Source organism: Dipodomys spectabilis, unplaced genomic scaffold (assembly GCF_019054845.1).
Source record: "Dipodomys spectabilis isolate Male_0828 unplaced genomic scaffold, ASM1905484v1 ptg000018l, whole genome shotgun sequence".
In the NCBI taxonomy this organism is placed as follows: Eukaryota; Metazoa; Chordata; class Mammalia; order Rodentia; family Heteromyidae; genus Dipodomys; species Dipodomys spectabilis.
The window spans coordinates 10,494,409-10,521,894 of NW_024870695.1; the positions used below are offsets into that span (position 1 = coordinate 10,494,409).

The 27,486-nt window shown below is 44.4% G+C and overlaps 1 protein-coding gene across 2 annotated transcripts in view; it reads left to right on the forward strand.

Moving 5' to 3' along the window:
* Positions 1 to 12,356: 12,356 nt before the first annotated feature.
* Positions 12,357 to 27,486, forward strand: part of Ezh1 (enhancer of zeste 1 polycomb repressive complex 2 subunit) — a 40,032-nt gene continuing 24,902 nt past the window's right edge. Inside the window, exons 1-4 of one of the 2 annotated variants that reach the window (XM_042673745.1) lie at positions 12,357 to 12,400; positions 21,432 to 21,522; positions 23,283 to 23,410; positions 24,227 to 24,355. In XM_042673745.1, the coding sequence (XP_042529679.1) occupies positions 23,294 to 23,410; positions 24,227 to 24,355 (246 nt within the window). In that variant the 5' untranslated portion in view covers positions 12,357 to 12,400; positions 21,432 to 21,522; positions 23,283 to 23,293. The remainder of the gene's footprint in view (positions 12,401 to 21,431; positions 21,523 to 23,282; positions 23,411 to 24,226; positions 24,356 to 27,486) is intronic. The other variant, XM_042673746.1, reaches the window with a different exon arrangement.

A 27,486-nucleotide genomic window follows, 5' to 3' on the forward strand; every position in this document is an offset into this window, starting at 1 on the left:
AAAGGTAAGCCTGGGCCCCCAGGGACCTGCCTTCTTCCACAGCCTAGCTGCCTCTGTGCCCTGGGCCAATGCTTCATTAGCCTGAAGAACCCAGGAGCTGATTTGGCCATGATGTTCAAACTCCAGACACACAGCTGTCAGCACCAAACTTTCCTAATTACTCCCAGACATTGACCCTTGGAGTCAGTGCTGCTGTTGTCCCAGTTTGCTGATTCCTGTCCCCCACAAATTATTTTTCATGATTGCTCTTAAAGTTGTCATCTTAGAATCTGAGGCTCTTGACTCTTGGCTACAGATAGCCTGTGGTCCTTCATAGCTAGAATCATGAGACTGTGTTAACAAGGCATTAAGTAGAGAGAGGAAATGGCCCATTAACATGAGTCCCCAAAGACCTCCTGATAAGGGTCATTCCTGCAATGGTGCAAAAGAGCCAGGTGGTCTCTGAGCCTCTCCAGGCTAGAACCCAAATCTATCCCTTCCCTCCAACCTAGGGTTGCCTTTTTCAAGCAGGAATGAGTAGGGTTCCTGGATGATATGGTGGGAGGAATGGGGAAGGAACAATGGAAAGCCTTTTCTACTAATGGGGTCAAAAGCATAGGAATCCATCATGAGTTAGGGCTGGGGGAAGTATGGGAAAATGGATAATAAGAACAGACAAGCTAGTGTCTATGGCTCATGCCTATAATCCTAGCTACTTTGGAGGCTGAGACCTGTGAATCTGTGTTTTTGTTTTTTGGTCTATTGCGGGGCTTGAACTCAGGGCCTGGACACTGTCTTTGAGCTTCTTTGTGTTCAAGGCTAGTGCTCTACCACTTTGAGCCACAGCACCACTTCTGGTTTGTGAGTAGTTAATTGGAGATAAGAGTCTCATGGGGACTTTTCTGCCCAGACTGGCTTCGAATCATGACCCTCAAATCTCAACCTCCTGAGTACAGGCATGAGCCACCAGCATTGGGTTGAGAATCACAGTTTGAAACCAGCCTGGTCAAGAAAGTGTGTGAGATTTATTTTTTTCTGCTCCTGGGGCTTGAAACTGAGGACCTGGGGGCTGTCACGGAGCCTCTTTGTGCTCAAGGCTAGTATTGAGCCACAGAGTCACTTCTGATTTTTTCTGAGTAGTTTATTGGAAATAAGAATCTCACAGACTTTCCTGCCAAGGCTGGCTTCAAACCATAGTCCTCAGATCTCAGCCTCCTGAGCTAGGATTACAAGTGTGAGCCACCAGTGCCCATTTCTGTGAGACTCATCTCCAATTGACCACCAAAAATCTTGAAGGGGAGATGTAGTTCTATTGGTAGAATACGAGTCTTGAGTGAAAAAGCTAAAGGATGGAACCAGTCCATGAGTTCAAGCCCCAGCACCGGCATACACACAATAAAATACAGACTTTGGTAAGGAATTATAGGTGTGAGCCACTGGTGCCCAGCTTTCAGTGACTTTTTGATACTTAGTAAGTCTTGATTTCTTTCCATGATACTTTATCGATACACTGTTTTCCTTTTAACTGTGGTATAATAGGTACAAATTTATGCCCTGTCTCCCATGAGGTAGTAGAGTTTAAGTCTTTAAGGTTTTTCTACATTTTCCTATTCCTCTGGTTCCTTCCTACACCCCATGCCCCAAAGAGAATGATCTGGTTCTGGCCCAGCTGGACATTATCCTGAGGTTTCTTGTGTCTCTATCCGAATGTAGATTAATTCCTGATGAGCAGAAAGCTTATTGCCATTTAAGTTTCCTTTCTTGTTGCAGGCCAAGGGCCATCCTGCCTGAAGCAAGGGAAGAGGTGACTCAGTCCTTTGAAGAAGGGCCATTTCTACTCCTCAACCTCCCCCTACACACTCACAAATCAAGAATGACACCGAAGGGAGTAAAAAGCACTGGGGGCCTCCTTCTTTGTAGAGCATCCTGCAGTTTATTTCATACATGCTGGCCTCTTCCCCAGCTGTCTGCAAAATAAAAAACAGAGTAAGAGAAGATGTGGAGGAGAGTCAGGGTCAGTAAAGACCAAAGTCCTAGCCAGCAGGGGCTGATCCTTCCAAACCAGAGAGAGTGGGGAGAGAGACTTCTTCAGAGGGAAGGAAACAAGCAGGGAGGGCAGAGGAACTGTAGCCCTGGAAACAGCTGGCTAAAGGAGGAAAGATTAATGGGTAGGGTCTCAAACTACGTTATGACTCCCCCAAGCCTTCTCATGTCTAGAATGATGCCACCCCTGGATGGAGGAGCCTGAATACCTCTCAGAGGAAAGCATCATTTTTGGAGAAAATCCTGACTCCTGAGTTGTTTAAAACACAAAGAAAATGATCAAGCTCTAATTCAAATAGAGTTATGAGTTTCAAATGAAAAAATGTATACGAAGCATGGGGTATCCCACATGGCAAATAAACATGAATTAACCCCCATCATGTTATATAACATCAGGTTTTTAGGGGTGCTGAGATGGTACAGAAGTGATCCTGGGTGTGGTTGCAAAGGATTGCCCTGAGACTGAATCTGCATTGGATCTTGACAGAAGCTCTGAGCCACTAGCTGTGTTCTCAGTGTGGCTGGGCATGTTCATTGGCTGATGGGGACTTAGTAGTAGCTAGTATTTATTCAGCGCTTATTAGGGCTGCGTGTATGTTCTTTGATACAGGTGCTGAGAGCTTTGCACACATCCTTGGGGTTTTTGTTGTTGTTGTTTTGTTTTGGTCCGGTCATGGGGCCTGAACTCTGGGCCTGGGCGCTGTCCCTCAGCTCTTCAGCTCAAGGCTAGCGCTCTACCACTTGAGCTACAGCGCCACTTCCGGCTTTTTTTTCTTTTTTGCTTATGTGGTGCTGGAGAATCGAACCCAGGGCCTCATGCATCCAAGGCAAGCGCTCTACCACTGAGCCACCTTCCCAGTCCTACACACATTCTTGTGTGTGTGTGTGTATCTTGCTAGTGATTGACCCCAAGACCTCATGGATGCTAAACACTCTTCTATCAATCTACACAGCAACCTTCTTTACATACTTTCTGTGTTTGTATGTGTGTGTGTGTGTGTGTGTGTGCTGGTACTGGGACTTGAACTCATGGCCTGGGAGCCTTCTCTTTTTCAAAGCTGACACTTTACCACTTAAGCCACACCTCCACTTCTGGCTTTTTGCTGGTTAACAGGAAATAAGAACCTCATGGACTTTTCTGCCTGGGCTCACTTTGTTGTTATTTATTTGCTTGTTGGTTGGTTTTACCAGTTATGGGGCCTGAACTCTGGGCCTGGGCGCTGTCCCTCAGCTCTTCAGCCTAAGGCTAGCACTCTACCACTTGTAGCCTCACTTTGAACTGTAATCCTGGGATCTCAGCCTCCTGAGTAGCTAGGATTACAGGCAAACAGCACCTGACCTTTGCAGAAATTCTTTTGTTTTTCCTTTTTTTTTTTTTTTTGTCATGGGGCTTGAACTCAGGGCCTGGGCACTGTCCCTGAACTTTTCCACTCAAGGCTAACACTCTACCATTTTGAGCTACAGTGCTACTTCTGGTTTTCGGGTCTCATAGACTTTTCTGCTCTGGCTGACTTCGAATGCAATCCTCAAATCTCAGCTTCCTGAGTAGCCAGGATTACAGGCATGAGCCACCAGCATATGGCTGCAAACATTCTTAAAATATCAGCAGCATAACATCAGAATTATCTTCTCCATGGGTGAAATGGAGAAATAAGCAGAATCTAATGTTCCAGAGAGCTGGGAATATGGCTTAGTGATAGAGTGCTTGCCTAGCATGCATGAAGCCCTGGGTTCGATTCCTCAGTACCACATAAACAGAAAAAGCCAAAAGTGGCGCTGTGTCTTAAGTGGTAGAGTATTAGCCGATAGCAAAAGCCCAGGGACAGCGCCCAGACCCTGAATTCAAGCCTCGGGACTGGCAAAAATACATAAATAAATAAAATACATAGTTCCAGAGAAGCCCAGGACTGGAAAATAAATAAATAATACGTTCTGGAGACTTATGGCCAAGTCAGTATTTGAACCCCAACAGAACTTAATACTCATGTTTATGTCTTAACCATTATGACTTATCACCCACCTCTCCTCTCATTCAAGTACAAAGTGTTGACTACTTTCTTGGTCTTTTTTTTTTTTTTAGAGCAGGTTTTGGGGATTGAACCCAGGGCTTCAGGTATTCTAGGCATGTGTCCTCCAGTTTCCCCTTAACGAGTCTTGAGAGGAAAAGAGAACGATAGTTTCTCCCAAGGCCAGATGGATGCCTCCAGATATGAGAAGATCCCCAGACATGTGTACAAACCTCTTCCCCAGTTCTTTCCTGACAAAACTAGATCATGACATCACAGGGTAGAGACTGTTTTTCTAAAAAGAACCCAGGCCAGATTTACAAGAATGACATTCAGACAGCATGACTGAAAAGGACCACAGCCAAGTGACCATAACATACGCCCAGCAGTGCTGAGAACACAGCTAGTCCCGCGGCACCTGGGGCTGACTCATGATTGCTGTCAGGACTCAGTGCCCAATGCAAGGATTCTGTCTCCTTCCTCTCATTTCTCAGGTCTATCCTTTCTAATCATCTCCAGGATCACTTTTACACCATTCTAGTACTCAGCCTGGGTTACTACTGTACATTTACCAGGCTCTAAAGGATGCCATGCAGGAAGCCCAATGCTTCATATAAATTGTTTTATTTAAAATGCGTTAACTCAGGCCCAGCATTGGTAGCTCACACCTTTGTCTAGCTACTCAAGAGGCTAAGTGAGGATCATGATTCAAAGCTAGCCCAGGAAGGAAAGTCCATGAGACTCTTATCTCCAACTGACCACCAAAAAGCTGTGGCTCAAGTGGTAGAGCGCTAACTTTGAGCAAAAAAACTCAGGGACAGTGCCCAGCCCTGAAGTCAAGTCCCAGGACTGGCACATACAATAAATAAATACATAACAAAGAAACAACATGCTAAGCAAATATGACAGTTAGTAATAGCTCATTAGTATTTAACATGTGGTGTCTGTAATACGAGCTTAAGTAAATTTTTTTTTTTCGGTCGTGGGGCTTGAACTCTAGGCCTGGGCGCTATCCCTCAGTTCTTCAGCTCAAGGCTTACCACTCTAGCACTTAAGCCACAGCGCCACTTCAGTTTTGTGGTGGTTCATTGGAGATAAGAGTCTCATGAACTTTCCTGCCCAGGCTGGCTTTGAATGGTGATCCTCAGATCTCATTCTCCTGAGTAGCTAGGATTATAGGCGTGAGCCACCGACACATGGTTTGAGTTTAAGTAATTTTTATAAAAGGCAATTATTTTTCTCCTTTGTAAAATAGGATAGTATCTCTAAATTATTAGATATAAAGCATATAAAGCCAAACTTGGTCCAACGTCAATGTACATTATTATTGAGGCTTTTGTAGTTCTTATATATATTTAAATCCACAGCAACATCTATTATGTTATGTAAATATAAACATTATGTAAATGTTAAAAGCAATTTGCTAAATATGTACATAAATGTGATTTTTGTTGTTGTTTTGTTTTGAAACAAAGTCTTGTTATGTAGCCGAGGCTTATCGAAAATTCACAATCCTCTTGCTGGGATTATAAACTGGCACCACCACACCCAGCTTGTGATTTATTTCTGTTCCTTTATATGCAATATCATTGATATAATGGGCTGATTAGTTATTGTGAATAGAATGCTCCTTTAACTTGGAGACCTCTGTCCCATCCTAACCACGGTCAGGTTCAAATAGTATCAGAAATATGGGGCCCAACTGATAAGCCAGGAAAGAGAAAATGGAGAGTCGTGGAATCAAGAGGAACTCCCCTTTTCCTTCCTGGCCAGGATTTGTTTGTCTTCTACACAGGCTGTTCCCTGCTGATATGGGGATCTGTGGAGTGTCCAGCTTTCATTGGCATCTCTAGTACACAGGAAAAGAGGAGCCCCTCACAACTTGTAGGAGCTGTTTTCCTTGGGATCTGCAGACCAGAGTCCCAAATATATTTCCTCTCTCTGGCGCCACCGATGAGAACAGAGAACCATGGAGAGAATCCAGAATCATGATGTCAGAGGTAGAAGACCGTAGAAAAGGGAGGAGGGAATAGTGGAATGGTTCTGAGCATGGATTGAGGAGTCAGAATGACAGAGCACAAATCCTGGTGATACCATTTACCAGCTGCATGGCCTGAGGAAACTTCTAGAATCTTGTAAAGCACTACTTTGCTTAGCTATAAAATAAGGATAAGAATATTACATTTTAGGGGTGATACAGATCAAGATGCATTGTATTCATATACTGCTTTGTTAAATGACATCTTCCTTGTCAATTTTTTTTGGGGGGGGGGTCTGGTCGTGGGGCCTGAACTCTGGGCCTAGACACTGTCCCACAGCTCTTCAGCTCAAGGCTAGCGCACTACCACTTGAGCCACAGCGCCACTTTTGGCTTTTTTTTCTTTTTGCTAATGTGGTGCTGAGGAATTGAACCCAGGGCCTCAGGCATGCAAGGCAAGCACTCTACCACTGAACCACCCTCCCAGCCCTCCCTTGTCAATTTCTTAAAGATAATTTAAAAACTAAAAAAATGAATATTATTATTATTGTGTGTGCGTGCGTGCGAGCGTGCACACGCATACACACATATACAAATGCACGAGCACGCACACTGGTACTGAGGCTTGAACTCAGGACCTGGGTACTGTCCTTAGCTTTTTCCCTCAAGGCTGGCACTTTAGCATTTGAGCCATAGCTCCATATCTGGCTTTTTGTAGTTAATTGGAGATAAGAGTCTTACAGACTTTTCTGCCCAGGCTAGCTTAAAACCACAATCAGTTCTCAGCCTCCTTAGTAGCTAAGATTATAGGCATGTGCCACCAGCACCAGGTTAAGATTATTCTAGACTTCATGTAAAATGAGATGATCTCAGTAAAGCACGTAGCTCACATAGTGAGCCCTCAGTACATGTAGGCTGCTATTACATTTTCTAGTTCTACCATTTCACTTGTATAGTTGTGGATCCCAATGGTCAGGAAGGAAGCACAGATCATTAGCTGTCCAACCAACCAGGACTACTTTCCAGACAGGGCTGTGCCAAAGGCGTGTCCTGGGAGATCAAGGCCCTGCATTAACTGTGGTGAACTCAGAGTGAGAACTGGGCAGCACCACCCTAGCTGTGGAGTTAGAGCTTTTAAGAATATACACAAATCAAGGCATGAATCCTACCCAAGTAATCCCAGAAAGAGAATGTCCCTTCCTGCTGGAATTATTTATTTTGTAATTAACAAAAGTTAAGGAAGTCCTGTCTAATATTTTGGCTTGATGGCTCAGAGCTTGAACTTCTAACAGTGGTAGACAAGGGTTTATTGTGGGCCTGTTCTTACTTGCTGAATTGAATGTATTATTATGATCCCCAAGCAACTAAGGGTCAGGAGCTAAATACCTAAGGGAAAAGCAGGTTTTCTGAGATCAGAGGACAGAGTGTCCAGCAGTGAAGAGGCTTGGAAAATTGAACCACGTTTCCAGGCTCCATAATGTCCAGACCTTTGAGTTGCATTTGCCTCAGTGTACAGGGAGGGGTCTGGCATTAAAACTGGCCCCAAGTCCTGGGCAGAGCCCCAGTTTCTGGTGACCTTTGTGCAGGAGTTTAGGTTGTGCCTTGCTTTGTTTTCTTGTTTGTTTCCTCATGGCAGAATGGCCTTTCCCTGGGTGGGAACTGGGGGAGGGAAGGTTGCTCTGCGCCCATCTCCACAGCTGTGTTTATCCTTCCCAGTCAGGGACCAGCCAGGGGGCCTAATCTTGTCCCCTCTAAGACTTGCAATTTGATATCTTTGTGGACTTTCCAAGGGAGGGGATAGAATGGACGGAGGGTCACCATCCGAAGGGAATTCAGATTTGGAAGGTAGGAAAAATTACTATAGAAAGCCCTTGGGGTTGGAGGCCTGGCTCTGTTGAACAAAACCATCAGGTACTGAGTTAGAGTCATGGTCTCCAACCCTTAAAAAAAAAATGCCCTGTTTGAATTCTGGGAAACATTATCTTCTTCCCGTTCCACCAGTGGTCTGAGGACCAACAAGACAAAAAAAAACAAAAAACCAAAAAACACTTAGAACTCACCCAACTCCTCCCCCCACCCCCTAAAAAACACAACAAAACAAAAAACACGTGACATGCTTCTAATCACTGGGTTGAACAAACTCTTTCTTTGTGTTGAGGGTGTGAGCAGCTTGAGCAGGAAGTCATTCCTCTAGCTTCATTGGGGCTAGAGGTCCAAGACACAGCTTGTGAAAGCCAAAACGATTATGCTAAAATATAAGCAAATTAAAAAGGATTTAAGAAAATAGTCAAGTAAATAATGCTCTTCTCCAGGGAGCAAGTTGAGCTGGTATTAATCAGTATACATGTGTTGCCAGACTCTCGGCCAAGCTGAGGAGACTAGCTGCCAAAGCAAATCAGGCATTAGGTTTCAGAAATTAAACACATAATTTTATTTTTCCGCAATAGGGGATTTTTCAGAAAAAGAACCATTCCTATTAGACTACTCCAGCACATTCTGTCCAGTTCCTGCCAGCCCCAGAGGCCTCCAATTTGAGCATCACTAAGATGGAGCAAGGAGAAGCCAAGAGTGACACAGCCATTCCTTCCTCTCATTAACTGCCTGAGGGGTGGGGTGGGAATAGTGGGACAGGGGTGGTGGACCATGATCCCACTGGAAACTGCCTTCCAACAGTTTTTCTATGAATTTATAGGACAAAGACCTGAAGGGTTGGGGAGGGGGGGTGGAAAAAGGGAGAAAGACGTAACCAAACAGAGGCTGACTGTGAGTGTAGAGAATCTGGTCTCACAAAAAAGTTTTCCCAGTAAAAGGAGGAGGAACAAGATGACAACAAACAAACAAAACCAACTTGTCCCCAAGAATCTCATATTTATTGGAGATGTAGAAAGTTTTTACAATCCTCCAGTGAACCAGGATTACTAAATGGCATTTAGTCCTATGCCAAGTATTGTAGTGCATAGGAAAGAGGTGGGACTGGAACTGAAGCATGGAGGAAAGGTCCAGGGTGCCAGGGAAGTTTAATGAGGGGGTAAGACTTGAGTTGGGTTACATAACTCAACTTCAACTTCAGCATAAACTCTTTAACTGATTTCCTTACCATCTCAAAATATGAAGTATGTCTAATTACATTTTTCTCTGTCTCTCTCTCCTTCCTATGTGTGTGTGTGTGTGTGTGTGTGTGTGTGTGTGTGTGTGTGTGTGTGCTGGTACTGGGGCTTGAACTCAGGACCTCAAGAACTTGCTCTGCTTTTTCTGTTCAAAGCTGACACTCTACAACTTGAGCCACGTCCAGCTTTTTTGGTGATTAATTGGAGATAAGAGTCTCTCGAGCTTATTGTCTGGGCTGACTGTAAACCTCAATCCTCAAATCTTCACCTCAGATAGGAGCCCAGGTTTGAGCTACTACAGCCCTGCTATACTATTTTTTTAAAAAGCTCTCTCTTGCTGGGAAGGTGGCTCAGAGGTAGAGTGCTTGCCTTGCATGTATGAGGCCCTGGGTTCGATTCCTCAGTACCACATAAGCAGAAAAAATAAAAAAGCCAGAAGTGGCGCTGTGGCTCAAGTGGTAGAGTGCTAGTCTTGAGCTGAAGAGCTGAGGGACAATGCCCAGGCCCAGAGTTCAGGCCCTATGATTGGATCCAAAAAAAAAAAGCTCTCTCTTGTTAGTTGGGCCACTCTCATAAGGCAAGTTAGCAACTTTCATGGTTTCAGTTATCATCAATATGTTGATGGTTCTCAAATCTCATACTAGTCTCTCTCCTGATATTCAGATCTTCTAATCATCTTTTCTTAGCTAACTTACATTCTTATAAGGCAATCAGACCACTACAAAAGACAGAAGGCAAGCAAACCCCTGGGTCCTTAGCTAAAAGCATGGGGTTTTTGTTCTTATTTTGTTCTCTCCATCTTCATGTTTATTCAACACCTGTAGCAGTTTAAGCACCTGAATCCTTTAGGCAAGATGCTTACTTTTTTTGCTCAAAGCCAGCATTCTACCCCTTGAGCCACAGCACCACTTCCGCCTTTTTCTGTTTATGTGGTACTGAGGAATTGAATCCAGGGCATCATACATACTAGGCATGCACTCTACTACTAAGCCACATTCCCAGCCCCCTCCCCCGCAATTTTCTTAATTCCATTTTTACATATATACATCAAGTTTTCTGACTACATTTTTCTTTTTTTTCCTTTATTTTCTGACTGCACTTTTCTACCATTCCTCTTTTCATTCAGCTATCCCCTCCTTCTTGACCTTGCCTCCACACACACCTCAAGTTCCATTTTGTTAAGACTGTAGGTTGCTCAAAGGAGTTACACCACTGGACTTTTCCCTTGTGTATACTATACTTATGTTAACACATTGTGTGTGTGTGTGTGTGTGTGTGTGTGTGTGTGTGTGTGTGTGTATGTATTCATATGACCCTTTAAATGTTTACATATATATTTATATATTCAATTTAATTTCCATATATCAGGGAAAACATGCATCCTTAGTCTCTCTGGGCCTGATTTACTTCACTTAGTATAAGTTTTTCCAGGTCCATCTATTTCCCTGCAAATGACATGACAATATATTTTGTGCCAGTCCTGAGGCTTGAACACAGAACCTGGGCACTGTACGTTAGTTTTTTCACTCAAGGCTGGCACTTTACCACTTGAGCCCATTCCTGGCTTTTGCTGGTTAATTGGAGATATGTGACTCAAGGTCTTTTCTGCCCAGACTGGCTGGCTTTGAACCTTGATTCTCAGATCTCAGCCTCCTGAGTAGCTAGAATTAGATGCTTAAGTCTGTGGTGCCAGACTCTAGACAGTTTTCTTGTCTTCCCTTCCTTTCTTTCTTTCTTCCTTCCTTTCTTTTTTTCCTTTCCTTCCTTTCATTCTTTCTTTCTCCAGTGCTTTCTCATGATTAAATTCAGCATATGCCTTTTTGAACCCTTCTCATTACATCATATTGTGGTACCTACTAAGGATATCTTCTGCTGGGCGCTGGTGGCTCATGACTGCAATCCTAGCTACTCAAGAGGCTGAGATTTGAGGATCATAGTTCAAAGCCAGCCAGGGCAAGAAAGTCCGTGAGACTCTTAATAATAAATCACAAAAACTGGAAGTGGCGCTGTGGCTCATGTGGTAGAGCACTAGCCTTGAGCTGACAAGCTGAGGGACAGCGCCCAGGCTTAAGAGTTCAAAAAAAAAAAAAAAGAGCACCAAAAAAAATATAAATCTTTCATTGCTAATGATATTAGCACCTGAAAAGTTACCCTCCCCCCTCTTTTTAGGGCTCCACCACTTGAGCACAGCACCACTTCCAGCTTTTTTGCTTATGTGATGCTGAGGAATCAAACTCAGAGCCTCATTCATGCAAGGCAAGCGCTCTACCACTGAGCCACCTTCCCAGCCCCCCCACCCTTGTAACTATATTATCTGTGGGAAGATATTTTGATTCAACTTACTTTTTTTTTTTTTCCATTTAAGTGACCGGGAGAACTATTGACAGAAATGGAGTAGTCAGGAGTAAATAAAGCAAGAATTTAGAACCCGTACATCAGTGCTTGGGGTAGTGGTAATTGTGAAGCATCGAATCAAGGGCATACGGGGCTGGGAAGGTGGCTCAGTGGTAGAGTGCTTGCCTGGCATGCATGAGGCCCTGGGTTCTATTCCTCAGCACCACATAAGCAGAAAAAGCCGGAGGCAGGCACTGTAGCTCAAGTGGTAGAGCACTAGTCTTGAGCTGAAGAGCTCAGGGACAGCAGGCCCAGAGTTCAAGCTCCACAACCACCAACAATAAGAACAATAAACAACAACAACAACAACAACAAAAACCAAGGGCATATGTGGCTTGTCTCCAGCACATGGAGATAGTGCACAGCTAGATCTTCAAGAAGTTAGCCGTGAAGCCTGGCATTGGTGGCTCAGACCTATAATCCCAGTTACTCAGGAGGCTGAGATCTGAGGATTGAGGTTTAAAGCCTGCTCAGACAGGAAAGCCTGTGGGTCTCTTATCCCCAATTAGCCAACACAAAAGGTCAAAAATGGAGCTATGGCTTAAATGCTGGAGCACTAGCCTTGAGCAAAAGCAGCTCAGGGACAGTGCCCTAGCCTTCAGTTCAAGTCCCAGGACTAGCACACACACATCAGTGACTCTAGTTCTGCACAGCCCTTCCTCTCCTCGACAGAGCCACCTAGGAAACCACTGGGCTTGGGCAGAACCACTGCAGGTCATCAAAGTCAGGATTATTGGCGCCAAATTACAGAAGTGCGAAGAAGGAAGCCCAGGTGGCCCACTAGGTCAGTGCGCACGCGCTGAAGGGGGTGCGGGGCGGGGCCACGGAACTGGGGGGCGGGGCCACTGCGCGCATGCGTCCTAACGGCCGGTCCCTGCGGCTCGGGATGGAGGGTGAGTGGGTAAACAAGCCCCGGCCGGGCGGTGGGGCTGGGCCTCAACACACCGCCGCCTGGGTCTGAGCGTGGGAGAGGCGAAGGGATCCAGGAATTGGGAGGAAGCTGAGGGAGACGTCTCAGGCCTGGCCCGGGGTGGTGGCGGTGGCGGGGAGTCTCTCCTCTCGCTCTCTGAGGGCTGTGGAGGATAGGGGGCAGCGCGGCGAGGGAGCGCTCGGAGGCGGGGGACGGCGTCTGAGGCCCGGAGGGCTGCGCGTCCCGGAGGTGCAGCCGCGGGGGCGGGCCCGGGGACCCGGAACCCCGCGGGAGGGTGGGCCGGGCCGGTGGGCGTGAGCGCGGGTGGGCGGTGGCACTTGAGGACTTGTAGGGACCTTGGACTGTGTAACGCAGAGGACCAGAGGCCAGGGCTGGGCTTGTGATGGCTTTGGGGAGAGGTTGAGGAAGCAGTGGCAGTTTTTAAAGAACAAAACAGCCGGAACTACAGCGAGGTGCACGAGGCTCTTGAGGCGCCTGGTGCTCGGCGAGTGCCTTCCCACCTGTTTGCACCCTGCGGGTCTGACTGGCCTGTTACCGGCCTCACTCCAGTTCCGGTCCTGAATAAGAAGACTCTTCTTCACCCTTCCTCTTCATCCTGGAGCCAGCTCCAATCCCTCCTCCCCCCCTACCTCCCCCCCATCCCCCCCATTCTTCAGAACATCAAATGACACAAGTGAAAGTGCCTTAAAGCAAAAGGCCAGGCCTGCCAGGAAGTAATTGTGGTTAAAAAAAAAATGTAGCCGGGCGCTGGTGGCTCACGCCTGTAATCCTAGCTACTCAGGAGGCTGAGATCTGAGGATCACGGTTCAAAGCCAGCCCGGGCAGGAAAGTCCGTTGAGACTCTTATCTCCAATTAACCACTAGGAAACTGGAAGTGGTGCTGTGGCTCAAGCCATAGAGCGCTCACCTTGAGCTGAAGAGCCGAGGGACAGCGCCCAAGCCCAGAGTTCAAGCCTCACAACTGACACACACAAAAAAAGTGACTATTAGTTGGGTGTTAGTGGCTCACCACCGGTAACATTAGCTACTTTTCAGGAAGCTGAGATCTGAGGATTGTGATTCGAAGCCAGCCCAGGCCAAAAATTAATCTGCAAAAATCTGGAAATGGAAGTATAACTCAAGTGGTAGTATGCCAGCTTTGGAGCTCAAAAGCCAACTGAGAGTAAGAAGTCTGGAGTTTTAAGCCTCAGTACTGATATCAACAACAACAAAAAAGTGACTCCGGGGAGATGAAGGGAATGGTTGAGGGTGGACTTTTTTTTTTTTTTGGTCGGTCTTGGGGCTTGAACTCAGGGCCTTGGCACTGTCCCTAATCTCTTTTGCTCCAGGCTAGTACTCTACCACTTTGAGTCCCAGCACCCCTTCCAGTTTTTGAGTGGTTAATTGGAGATGAGTCTCACTGATTTTTTTCTGCCAGGTTGGCTTTGAACTCCAATCCTCAGCTCTCAGCCTCCTGAGTAGCTAGGATTACAGGCGTGAGTCACCTGCACCAGGCACAGAGAGGGGACTTTTGATGAGGAAAGATACAGGATTGTAAATGGTACTCTTTGTGTTTTTTTGTTTTTTTTTTTTTTGGTCTGTCTGTCATGGGGCTTGAACTCAGGGCCTGCAAACTCTTTTTGCTCCAGGCTAGCACTCTACCACATTGAGCCACAGCCCCACTTCTAAATGGTACTCTTAAGTTTGGTTGGCTAAGGAAAAAACGGGAAGAGCTTAGGTACATACAAAATTGGGTGTGCAGGAAGATGGCATTCAAAGGGATTCTTTCTGTAGGTCTGTTACCACAATGCCTCTGAATAGAACAATTCCCCCATCCACTGATTTTAAGATAAAGGAAAGGTATTGAATGAATAACTTTTCAAACTTAAAAAGGTGCTATCAGAGGTTACTTTGAAAGGTTCCATTTTCTGTACCTTGGAATCTCTAATAGTGGCACTGATTAAAAAAGACTTACATAAGAGAGTGTATTAGGAGATACTTATACAAACATAAGGATCACCTATAAAATGCAGTATATTAATAATCACCCAGGTTATGATTGGTATATATATCACACTGTGAATCAACTCTCCAGAAGCACAGATATTGGTCTGTTTTATTCACTGATGAACCCCAAGCACCTAAATGCTGCTCAGTTTAGCGTCCATTTGTGGAATAGTGACAAGATTTATGGAAGTAGAAGTCAGTAGATTTGGCTCCTAATTCTGCCACGCATAGGCAGTGTACTTCTAGGTCAGTTATAGAACTTGATACTGAAGCACAGCTTTAAATTTCTGAAGTGAAAATGAACTCTTCATTTTTTATTTTTGCTGGTTCTGGGGCTTCTTTTGCTTCAGGCTAGCTCTGTCACTTGAGCCTTAGCACCACTTCTTGCTTTCTTGGTAGTTTACTGGAGATAAGAGTCTCAGAGATGTTCCTGCCAGGACTGGTTTTAAACCTGAACTTATGAGCCTTTTTATCAAATGATTTGAGGGTTTGAAGCTGTATTAGTGTTTGCCTAGCATGTGAACTGTATGCCTGGCATCCGCTCAGCACCACACATTCACTCTCTCTCTCTCCCTCTCTCTCCCTCTCTCTCTCTCTCTCTCTCTCTCTCTCTCTCACTCACTTTCACACATACTAAGTGAAAAATGATTCAATGTATTCACTTTATCTACTTCAGTTTTGGAATTTGAAGCTTGGCTTTCTTAGTCCTTTAGGTAATACTTCTGCCTTTAATTTGTTTATTTTCGTGCTGGTCCTGGAGCTTTAATTCAGGGCCTGCTTTTTCTGCTCAAGGTTATTGCTCTACCATTTGAGCCTCAGCTCTACTTACAGCATTTTGGTGGTTAATTGGAGATAAGAGTCTCAAGAGGGCTGGGAAGGTGGCTCAGTGGTAGAGTGCTTGCCTTGCACCCATGAGGCCCTGGGTTTGATTCCTTAGCACCACCTAAGCAGAAAAAGCTGGAAGTGGTACCGTGGTTCAAATGGTAGAACACCAGCCTTGAGCTGAAGAGCTGGGGGACAGCAGCCAGGCCCAGAGTTCAGGCCCCAGAACCGACCAAAAAAAAAAAAAAGTCTCAAGGATTTTCCTGATCTGGCTAGCTTCAAATTCTCATCTTCAGATCTAAGTCCCCTGAGTAGCTAGGATTGTAGCCACAGCATCTGGCTTTTAATTTGCATCTTAATCAAGAAAAATATATCTTCTGTTGTTGTTGTTGGCCATGGGCCTGAACTCTGGGCCTGGCTGCTGTCCCTCAGCTCTTGAGCACAAAGCTAGTGCTCTACCACTTGAGCCACAGCACCACTTCCGGCTTTTTCTGCTTATGTGGTGCTGAGGAATCGAACCCAGGGCCTCATGCATGCAAGGCAAGCACTCTACCAATGGCCACCTTCCCAGCCCAAATATATTATTTCCATTATGTCTTTGTGGTCTAAGATTAAGGTTTAAAAGTTTGCACTTTGGCTGCCTGCCTGTGGCTCACGCCTGTAATCCTAGCTACTCAGGAGGCTGAGATCTGAAGATTGCGGTTCAAAGCCAGCCTGGGCAGGAAAGTCCATGAGACTCTTATCTCCAATAAACCACTCAGAAAGCTGGTAGTGTCACAGTGGCTCAAGTAGTAAGAGTACTAGTCTTGAGCTGAAGAGCTGAGGGACAGCATTCAGGATGAGTTCAAGCCCCATGACCAACAACAACAACAAAAAAGTTTACACTTTGCCCAAGGTTTGCTTTGTTCATTAGCAAACTTTTTTCAGGAAAAGTTTGGTTGGCCAAAAAAAAAAAAAAAAAGCCAGGTGTTCCTGAACCACTATAATACTAGTACTCGGGGGTGAATTGCTAGAAACAATCTCAGACAAGAAAATCCATAAAACTCATCTCCAAATATCCACCAAAAAATCTGCAAGTGGAAGTGTTGTTCAAGTGTTAGAACACCAGTCTTGAGCAAAGAAAAGCTAAGGTACCAGTAATAAGAAAAACCCACCATGATTTGAACAATAGATTGAGATTGAGGAAAGGGATTAAAAAATGAACTGGTTGTAGAGCATTTGCCTAGCATGCGCAAAGCCTTGGGCTTGATCCCACCACCACCACCACCAACCAACAACAAAATATTTTCTTAGGGAATGCTTCAGTCCTGGAAAATCCCAGCTTATTTTGGTTGTTTTCTTTTGTTCATATGTTTTGGTTTCCTTCATACCTTTTTATTTTTTTTTATTTTTTATTTTTTTATTTTTATTTTTTTGGTCCGGTCATGGGGCCTGAACTCTAAATACCAAGATTTATATGTCTGTTAGATTGCTTCTCTGCTAAATCAGCATTGTATATCCCAAGAGCCAATATTTCTCTCTGGGAAAATACTAGTCTCTAAAAACATTAATACTAGTTGGACTTTTATCACCATTCCCTCCAATGCAAATGACTTAATTTTCCTGATGAACCAAGACTAAAATGTATTAACGTTATAACTTGACTTTAGTTAAAGTTCAGTTTATGTTACTAGTGTTTTTTTTTGTACATGTAATGCCCAGAAGCTAAAACTAATGCAAATAGAGAAGTGGAAGGTATCCTTATATGTTTAATAACCTTAATTGAAGGTTCTATCCAGCTGTGTTACCCCAGTTGACTCAATTTTATGTATTACTGGCTCTCTTTTCAGTAGGTTCATTCTTATCATTCACATTCTTCCTTTACTATGAATCGAAAAGGGAAAAACAAGATGAAAAAAATTTAAATCTATATTGCTATCGACCTCCCAAATCTTTTTTACCCTGCTTATTAATAGATTTAGTATTAAGGAAAAAATAATGAAGTTGTTGAACTTACTCCTAAGAAACAAGCTTTTTCTGTGAAGCCATGCCTATGTAGAGTTATAGTTGTTTTTGTCGGTTGTGAAGCTTGAACTCTGGGCCTACGTGCTTTCCCTGAGCTATTCAGTCAAGGCAAGTGCTCGCAGCCTCCGGAGTAGTTGGGATTACAGGCATGAGCCTCTGGCTCCTGGCTTTTTGTTTTCTGAGATGGGAAGGGAGTCTTACTGTGGTAGCCCAGATGGCACCAAATTAACAATCTTCTTCCTCAACCTTCTGAGTGGTTGGATTTGCCTACATCTGACTTGCCTACAGATTTTTTAATAGTAAATATCTCTAGAAAACACTAGATAGATCTGAGGATCATGGTTTAAAGCTAGCCCAGTCAGGAAAAGTTTGTGAGACTCTTATCTCCAGTTAACCACTGGAAAACTGGAATTGGCCCTGTGGCTGGAAGTATAGTAGAACGCCAGCCTTGAGTGAAAAAGGTCAGGGACAGAAAGGAGGGAGAAGAAAGAAAGAAAGAGAGAGAGAGAGAGAGAGGGAGAGAGGGAGGGAAGGTGGGAAAGAGGGAGAGAGAAACAGAGAGGGAGAAGGAAGGAAGGATTAAATTGGCCTATCATACTTATTAGTTTCTCATCAGTTTTATTCAGTAGATTAAAATTTAAATATAATAAATATAACAATTTATTACATATTTCAGTGAGTTTTTTTTCTTTTTGTCAGTCATGGGGCTTGAACTCTGAGCCTGGGCTCTGTCCCTCAGCTTTTCAGCTCAAGGCTAGCACTCTAGCACTTGAGCCATAGCTCCACTTCCAGTTTTCTGAGTGGTTTATTGGAGATCAGAGTCTCCCGGACTTTGCTGCCCAGACTGGCTTTGAACTGTGATCCTCAGATCTCAGCCTCCCGAGTAGCTAGGATTACAGGTGTGAGCCATTGGTGCCCAGCTAAGGCTAGTGCTTTACTACTTGAGCCACAGTACCACTTCTGGTTTTCTGTGTGGTTTATTGGAGATCAGAGTCTCACAGAATTTCCTGCCCAAGCTAGCTTTGAACCGCAATCCTTAGATCTCAGCCTCCTGAGTAGCTAGGATGATAGGTATGAGCCACTTACATCCAGCTTCGGTGTGTTTTTGTGAGAATATAGACTTGTACCTATCTCCACAACTAAAGCAAAGAACATTTTTTCATTGCAAGAAAGTTCCCTTACATTCCATCTAGTTCCTTACCCTCTCCAGCATCTGGTGACCACTGATCTGTTCTGTCACTAGTTTTTCCCTTTCCAGAAACATTCAAGTAGAATACCCTGTAAATGAAATCATAATTATACCATATGTAGTTTTTTGTGTTCATTTTCTTTCACTAAGCATAATTCTTTTGAGATATTTCCATCCTTTCTGTGTATATACACACAGAAATCAGGGCTTGGGCACTGTCCCTTAGCCTCTCTGTGCTCAAGGCACTCTACCACTTGAGCCACAGTGCCACATAGGCTTTTTCTGTTTATGTGGTACTGAGGAATCAAACCCAGGGCTTCATGCATGCTAGGCAAGCACTCTACCACCAAGCCACATTCCCAGTCCAGTAAGCATATGCTTAACTTAAAAAAACAAACTGGCAAACTGGTTTTCCAATATGATGTACTATTTTGCATTCCCACCATTCATTTATGAAAATTCCAGTTGTTCTATATCCCAACCAACAATTTTTTTTTGGGGGGGGGGGGGTCCGGTTGTGGGGCCTGAACTCTGGGCCTGGGCGCTGTCCCTCAGCTCTTCAGCTCAAGGCTAGCGTTCTACCACTTGAGCCACAGCGCCACTTCTGGCTTTTTTCTTTTTGCTTATGTGGTGCTGAGGAATCGAACCCAGGGCCTCGAGCATGCAAGGCAAGCGCTCTACCACTGAGCCACCTTCCCAGCCCCCAACCAACCATTTTCTATTCTAGCTATTCAAGTATCTATGTAGAGTATATTGTGGTTTTACTTTGTATTTTTCCCTAATGACTAGTGAACTTCTTTACCTTTCCTATATCTTTTTTGTTCAAATTTTTGCCCACCCTATTGAGCTATTTACTGTATTACTGTGTTACATGGAATTATGAACAAAACACTCATGGTTCAAAGCCAGCTCGGGCAGGAAAGCCCATGAGACTCTTATTGCAAATAAATTACCAGAAAAACTAAAGTGGTGCTGTGGCTTAAGTGGTAGAGCACTCACCCTGAGCTAAAACGCTCAGGGACAGTGCTCAGGCCTAGAGTTCAAGCTCCACAACCACCACCACCAACAACAACAAAAAGAACAAAATAAAAGGCTATTAGCTGGGAAGGTGGCTCAGTGGTAGAGCGCTTGCCTTGCATGCATGAGGCCCTGGGTTCAACTCCTGAGCACCACATAAGCAGAAAAAAAAAAAAGCCTGAAGTGGCGCTGTGGCTCAAGTGGTAGAGCGCTAGCCTTGAGCTGAAGAGCTGAGGGACAGCGCCCAGGCCCAGAGTTCAGGCCCACGACCGAACACCCGCCCTCCCCCCCCCCCCCAAAAAAAAAGGCTAAAGTACCTAAAGAGAATAGATATGCTGTTCTTATGTAAGTAACTGGAGGAAAATATAATAGGTATATGAAATAGTTTTATTTGCCTCCCACTTCACTGAACCTGGATGACCCATTGTTCTCTAAGTTTGCTCTAGTGAATGCTAAGTTTTTTGTTTGCTTTTTTTTTTTTAACTTTGATATGATTGATAGTTGTTGGTTAGGATTCAGTTGCTCTGATGTCTTAGAGTTGTACTTCAGGTATTTATTTTCATCATATCTATCTACCCCTTATGGTATGTTTCATCTTCTTCATATACTCTGTGGGGCTGATCAACTGCCAAATAAACTTTTAGAGACGCTGAAGACTCATTAAAAAGCCAAATGAAATAAATATTTGTTCATGGATACACAAGATTCAGATGTCACTTTCAATTGTAAAAGGAGGAAGTCTGGCTTATTTACATTGTAGCTGGTTATACAAGCTGTTGGTGGCTCACACTTGAAATCCTAGCTACTCAGAAGGCTGAGATCTGAGGATCAGGTTTTGAACCAAGCCCAGACAATAGAGTTCATGAGGCTCTTATCTAATTAACTACCAGAAGTGGAGCTGTGGCTCAAATGGTAGAGCACTAGCTTTGAGCAAAAAAGCTCAAGGATAGCACCCAGGCCCTGAGTTCAAGCCCCAGGACTGGTAACAAAAAATAAAAACAAACAAAACCTAAGGATTAGTACCTAGGTTTGGAGAGAAAGAAAGCTTCTATAATTAGGAGGAAAGAAATTCAAATCTGCTCTTTTCTTTTTCTTTTTTTTTGTTGATCTGTGGGGCCTGAACTCTGGGCCTGGGCACTGTCCCTCAGCTCTTGAGCTCAAGGCTAGCACTCTACCACTTGAGCCACAGTGCCACTGCTGGCTTTTTCTGTCTATGTGATACTGAGGAATTGAACCCAGGGCCTCATGCATGTGAGACAAGCACTCTACCACTGAGCCACCTTCCCAATCCCTGCTCATTTTGTTCTAATTCATTGTCTGTACTTGCTAGGCAGGTGCTTTACCACTTGAACCGAACCCTCAGCCTTTTATGCTTCAGTTTTTTTTTTTTTTCAGATAAGTCACAGGAGTAGGGAACATTTTAAATGTTCACATGTATTTAATGTTCGTTGAGCCTGCTGGCTAAGCCTAGAAATTGGTTCAAAAATCATTTACTAACTGACTGTGAGAATGCGTATATACATGTATCTAGAAGGATAGAATTTTATCAAGTAAAAGCTGCTTTTCAAGTGGCATCAAGTATTTTTGAGTCCTAGCTTACATGTAAAAATAGAGAAAAAGCCGGGCACCGGTGGCTCACGCCTGTAATCCTAGCTACTCAGGAGGCTGAGATCTGAGGATTACGGTTCAAAGCCAGCCCTTGCCAGAAATCCATGAGACTCTTATCGCTGATAAACCACTAGAAAACTGGAAGTGGTGCTGTGGCTCAAGCGGTAGAGAGCTCACCTTAAGCTGAAGAGCTGAGGGATAACGCCTAAGCCCAGAGTTCAAGCCCCACAACTGACAAAAAACAAAAACAAAAAAAATAGAGAAAGGATTTTAATGTCTTCTTAATTCTGGGAGAGCACTTGCTTAAGGTATCCAGGTCAAAATACTGCACCAATTTAATGAAACCACTGTTTTCTCTTTTGCAAAGCTGGACAGTTGTTTTAGCTGTGTATTTTGCCATTCCTTGAAAGAACAGAGGCACATTATAAAATTCAACAGTTCTACTTGCATTCTATGAGGTGAGTAAATACATTGCAATAAATTCTGTAAGTTTTTGAACCCTAAAAGTAGTAAGCCCCCATATATCAAGATAAGCAAATAGCTTTCATATTCCAAGATACCAAGTTCCTAGTGTGTGTGTGTGTGTGTGTGTGTGTGTGTGTGTGTGTGTGTGTGTGTGTGTGTGTGTGTGTGTGTGTGTGTGTGTGTGTGTGTGTGTGTGTGTGTGTTGCTGGAGATTGAACCCAGGGCCTTGTTTATGAGCTGCATCCCCAGCCCTCAGCTTTTTTTCTTTCGCTGGTCCTGGGGCTTGAATTCAGAACCTAGGCACTGTCTCTGAGCTGCTTTGTCCTCAAGGCTAGCTCTCTACCACTTGAGACACAGTGCCACTTCTGGATTTTTTTTTTTTTTTGGCTAGTCGTGGGGCTTGAACTCAGGGCCTAGGCACTGGTCCCTGAACTTCTTTTGCTCAAGGGTAGCATTCTACTACTTGAGTTACAGTGCCACTTGTAGGTTTTTCTGTTTATGTGATGCTAAGGAATCAAACCCAGGACTTAATGCATGCTAGGCAAGCACTTTTTTTTTTTTTTTTGTCATGGGGGCTTGAACCCTGGGCCTGGGCGCTGTCCCTCAGCTCTTCACCTCAAGGCTAGTGCTCTACCACTTGAGCCACAGTGCCACTTCCGTTTTTCTGGTAATTTATTGGAGATGAGTCCCAAGGACTTTCCTGCATATGTTGGCTTTGAACTATGATCCTCAGATCTCAGCCTCCTGAGTAGCTAGGATTACAGGCGTGAGTCAACAGTGTCCAGCTAGGCAAGCATTCTTACCACTAAGTCACATTCCCAGCCCAACTTCTGGATTTTTCTGAGTAATTTATTGGCGATAAAGTCTCATGGGCTTTCCTGCCCTGGCTGGCTATGAACCACGATCTTCAGATCTCAGCCTCTGAGTAGCTAGGATTACAGGTGTGAGCTACCACCACTGACACCTGGCTTCTTCAGCTTTTTTGAGACAGGGTCTTGCTGTATAGGCCAGGCTGGCACCAAAGTCATAATTCTTCCATCTTTACTTCCCAAGTGCTGAAATTATAGATGTGTACCACTAAGCCCAGCCAAAAATCTGTTTTTATTTAAAACTTATTATTCATATATTTGGGTTCTTAAGACATGTTTGTTTGTTTTTTTGGTCCGATCGTGGGGCCTGAACTCTGGGCCTGGGCGCTGTCCCTCAGCTCTTCACCTCAAGGCTACACTCTACCACTTGAGCCACAGCGCCACTTCCGGCTTTTTTCTTTTTGCTTATGTGGTGCTGAGGAATCGAATCCAAGGCCTCAGGCATGCAAGGCAAGCGCTCTACCACTGAGCCACCTTCCCAGCCTCAAGATATGTGTTTTTATGGATAAATTTAATAAGAATGAAAGGATTTCTGGGTGCTGGTGGCTCATGTCTATAATCCTACCTACTTAGGAGGCTAAAATCACAGAATTGGAGTTCAAAGCCAGGCTGGACAAGAAAGTTTGTGAGACTCTTACCTCCAATAACAACCAAAAAGCCAGAAATGGAGCTATAGCTCAAGTGGTAGAGTGCTAGCCTTGAGCAAAAGAAGCTCAGGGACACTACCTGGGCCCTAAGCTCAAGTCCCAGGACTGGCGTGTGTGCACGGGTGCACATGCAAACACACACACAAAAGAATGAAGGTATAATTACCATATTTGTTTGAATTTGAGGAATGCTTACATTCCAGGTAATGAAATACTATGTCTCATCTCTGTTCTTAGAGTACAACAAAATGGATATACCAAATCCCCCAACTTCGAAATGCATCACTTATTGGAAGAGAAAAGTGAAATCTGAATATATGAGACTCCGACAGCTCAAACGGCTTCAGGCTAATATGGGTGCAAAGGTAAAAATAGTTTCCAAGCTGGGTGCTGGTGGCTCATGCTCAAGATTAGGGTTTTAAGCCACCTGGGGCAGGAAAGTCCCTGAGGCTTTTTTTTTTTTTTTGGTCAGTTGTGGGGCTTGAACTCTGGGCTTGGGTGCTATCTCTGTGCTCTTCAGCTCAAAACCAGCGCTCTACCACTTGAGCTACAGCACCACTTCCGGTTTTCTAGTGGTTTATTGGAGATAGGAGTCTCATGGACTTTCCTGATCGGTCTGGCTTTGAACCGTGATCCTAAGATTTCAGCCTCCTGAGTAGCTAGGATTATAGGCGTGAGCCAGCGGCATCCAGCTTTCCTGAGACTCTTTTTTTTTGTTTTTGTTTTTGTTTTTTTTTTTGGGTCCAGTCATGGGGCCTGACTCTGGGCTTGGGTGCTGTCCCTCAGCTCTGCAGCTCAAGGCTAGCGCTCTACCACTTGAGCCATAGCACCACTTCCGGCTTTTGTCTTTTTGCTTATGTGGTGCTGAGGAATCGAATCCAGGGCCTCATGCATGCAAGGCAAGCGCTATACCACTGAGCCACCTTCCCAGTCCCTTCCTGAGAATCTTATCTCCAATTAAACACCAAAACTGGAAGTGGAACTGTGTTTCAAGTGGGAGAGCACTAGTCTTGAGCACAAATGCTTAGAGATAGTGTCCAAGCTCCGAGTTCAAGTACCAGGACCAGCACACACAAAAAGTTCCCAACTGAACTGTTATTTCTGGACATTTACCCATATGGGGGTTGGATTTTTTTAAACTCATCTTTAAGTCCTAGCAGTCTTTTTCTTGGCTTTCCTAGGCTCTGTATGTGGCAAATTTTGCAAAGGTCCAAGAAAAAACTCAGATTCTTAATGAAGAATGGAAGAAACTCCGTGTTCAGCCTGTTCAGTCTATGAAGCCTGTGAGTGGGCATCCTTTTCTCAAAAAGGTACTTCGGGTTGTCTAAGTCAACCTTCCTCTGTTTCTTGAACCTGATGTGATTTTTCTTTTGAGTATGTGTGCATGTGTGTGTGTGTGTCCTGTGGTTATGATCTGTTAAAATAAAAATAAATGCTGAGCATTGGTGTCTCTTGCCTATAATTCTAGCTATTTAGGAGGCTAAGATCTGAGGATCATGGTTTGAAGCCAGCTCAGGCAGAAAAATCTGTCAGACTCAACTCCAGTTAACCCTCAGAAAGCCAGAAGTAAAGGTTTGGCTCAAGTGCTAGAGTGCCAGCTTTAAGAAGAAAAAAGCAAGTGAGAGCGTTAGGCCCTGAGTTTATGCCCCAGTACAGGTCTGTATGTACACACATACACAAAGTATAATGGATACAGTTATTATAGTAAACTTTAATAATTAGGATAATTTATAGATTATAAAATGACCTTTTGCTGGGTGACAGTGCCTTATTCCTATAAAATCCTTGATCTGAGGATCATAGCCTTGAGCAAAAACAGCTCAGAGACAGCTCCCACACTGTGAGTTCAAGCCACAGGACTAGCACTATCACCAACAAAAAATAATCTTTTCAGAGCTAGGCACAGTGGCACATACCTACAATTCCAGCTGAGGCAAGGGGCTCATCTGTTCTAGGCCAGCCTGTGCTAAATGTTAGATCTTGTCTCAGAAAACAAGACAAAAGAATAAGGTTTTTTTCTGTGTATGTGTGTGTTTTTGTTTTACCTATTTCTACTCAATTAAGTATAATCGTGACTTTCATAGAAGAATAAGACATTTACTGTTTACTTTCTAAGTTCCAAAGTACCTTGTTTTGTGCCTGGTTTGGTATCTAAAGTCCTTTGAGCTGGGGCACTGGTGGTTCATGCCTCTAATCTTAGCTACTCAGGTGGCTAAGATCTGAAGATTGAGGTTTGGAACCAGCCTAGGCAAGGAACTCCTAGACACTCCTTTCTCCAGTTAACCATCAAAAAGTAGTAAGTGTTATCGCTTCTCGGCCTTTTGGCTAAGATCAGGTATAAAAAGTAATAAGTGGAGGTGTGGCTCAAGTAATACAAGCACCAACCATGATTGAAAAAGCTGAATTAGAGTTAGGGGCCCTGAGTTCAAGCCCAGTAACTGGCAAAAAGAAAAAGCACTTTGACATTCAGATAGTATTGCCCTGGTGGTTGTCAGAGAGACTTTTTTTTTTTGGGGGGGGCCGGTCATGGGCCTGAACTCTGGGCCTGGGTGCTGTCCCTCAGCTCTTCAGCTCAAGGCTAATGCTCTACCACTTGAGCCACAGTGCCACTTCCGGCTTTTTTTTTTTCCCGGCTTATGTGGTGCTGAGGAATTGAACCCAGGACCTAATGCATGCAAGGCAAGTGCTCTAGCACTGAGCCACCTTCCCAGCCCAAGAGAGAGAGACTATTTGTATTGTAAATTAATTTATCTATTGAATTGTAAATTTTAAAATAGAATTCCAGTTTATTAGGAAATAAATTTAAAAATTTAATTTAAAAAAAAAAGCAGTGTAATGAGAGCATTTTCCTTTCTCACAACAAGCTAAAACCATGAAATCATGTTTTTTGGTTTTTGTCAATTGGGGGGCTTGAACTCTGAGCCTAGGTGCTATCCTTCAGCTCTTCAACTTAAGGCTAGTGCTCTACCAGTTGAGCCAACACTCCACTTCCTGCCTTTTCTGCTTAGGTGGTGCTAAGGAATCGAACCCAGGGCTTCATGCATGTGAGGCAAGCACTCTACCACTGAGCCACCTTCCCAGCCCTAACCATGGTTTCTTTACCACTTTACTTGCCCACATGTGGTCCCCATCACCTACTGATATATGTAGCTCAATTGAAGTCTACTGTCTTAAAGTTTTAGTCTTCAGGAAACTTCCTCATCTTCATCCCAGACTCTAGGACTTTAAGAGATCTTCTACTGTTGTGTTATACCCCAAGGAGACCAACAGTTTGTTGAAGTAAGCATCAGTTGAGTCTGACAAGGACTGTTCTGTTCTAGCCTCTAGAGGATACAACAATATATAGGAAGAGATACTTCTTCTTGCTTTAAAAAGGTTTACAGATGGCTGGGAAGGTGGCTCAGTGGTAAAGCGCTTTCCTTGCATGTCCAAGGACCTAGGTTCGATTCCCCAGCACCACATAAGCAAAAAGAAAAAAGCCGGAAGTGGCACTATGGCACAAGTGGTAGAGTGCTAGCCTTGAGGTGAAGAGCTGAGGGACAGCCCCCAGGCCCAGAGTTCAGGCCCTACGACCGAACCCCCCCCCCCAAAAAAAAAAACAAAAACGTTTACAGATTGGGAATGCCTCTAATGAGCGGATTTATTATTAAGTAGTTGCACAAAGAGATTACAATTACAGTCAGGTAATAAGTAAAATGCTGCTTTTTTTTTTTGGTCGGTCAGGGGCTTGAACTCTGGGCCTGGGTGCTGTCCCTCAGTTCTTCAGCTCAAGGCATGCACTCTACCACTTAAGCCACAATGCCACTTCTGGTTTTCTGGTGATTTATTAGAGATAAGAGTCTCGGGGCTGGGAAGGTGGCTCAGTGGTAGAGCACTTGCCTTGCATGCTCGAGGCCCTGGGTTCGATTCCTCAGCACCACATAAGAAAAAAGCCGGAAGTGGCGCTGTGGCTCAAGTGGTAGAGCGCTAGCCTTGAGCTGAAGAGCTGAGGGATAGTGCCCAGGCCCAGAGTTCAGGCCCCACGACTGGACCCAAAAAAAAAAAAAGAGTCTCAAGGCCTTTCCTGCCTAGGCTGGCTTTGAACCACAATTCTCAGATCTCAGCCTCCTGAGTGGCTAGGATTACAGGCCCTGAGCCACCGGCGCCCAGCTTTACAATGCTTCTTGATCAGTGTCACCCCTTCTATCATTCTGCCTCACCCCTGCCCCCCATCTCCAATCCCTACCCTCAAATGAAATGATGCTTTAAAAAACAACCCCCAGTTTAATTTGTAGAACACAGAGATCTTTATTTTTCTTTTTGTGCTTGTCCTGGGGCTTAAACTCAGGACCTAGGTGCTGTCTCTATTCTTTATTTTTGTTCAAGGCCAGTGTTCTACCACATGAGCCACAGCTCCATTTCTGGCTTTTCCTGCCCTTCCTGGCTTTGAACCATAATCCTC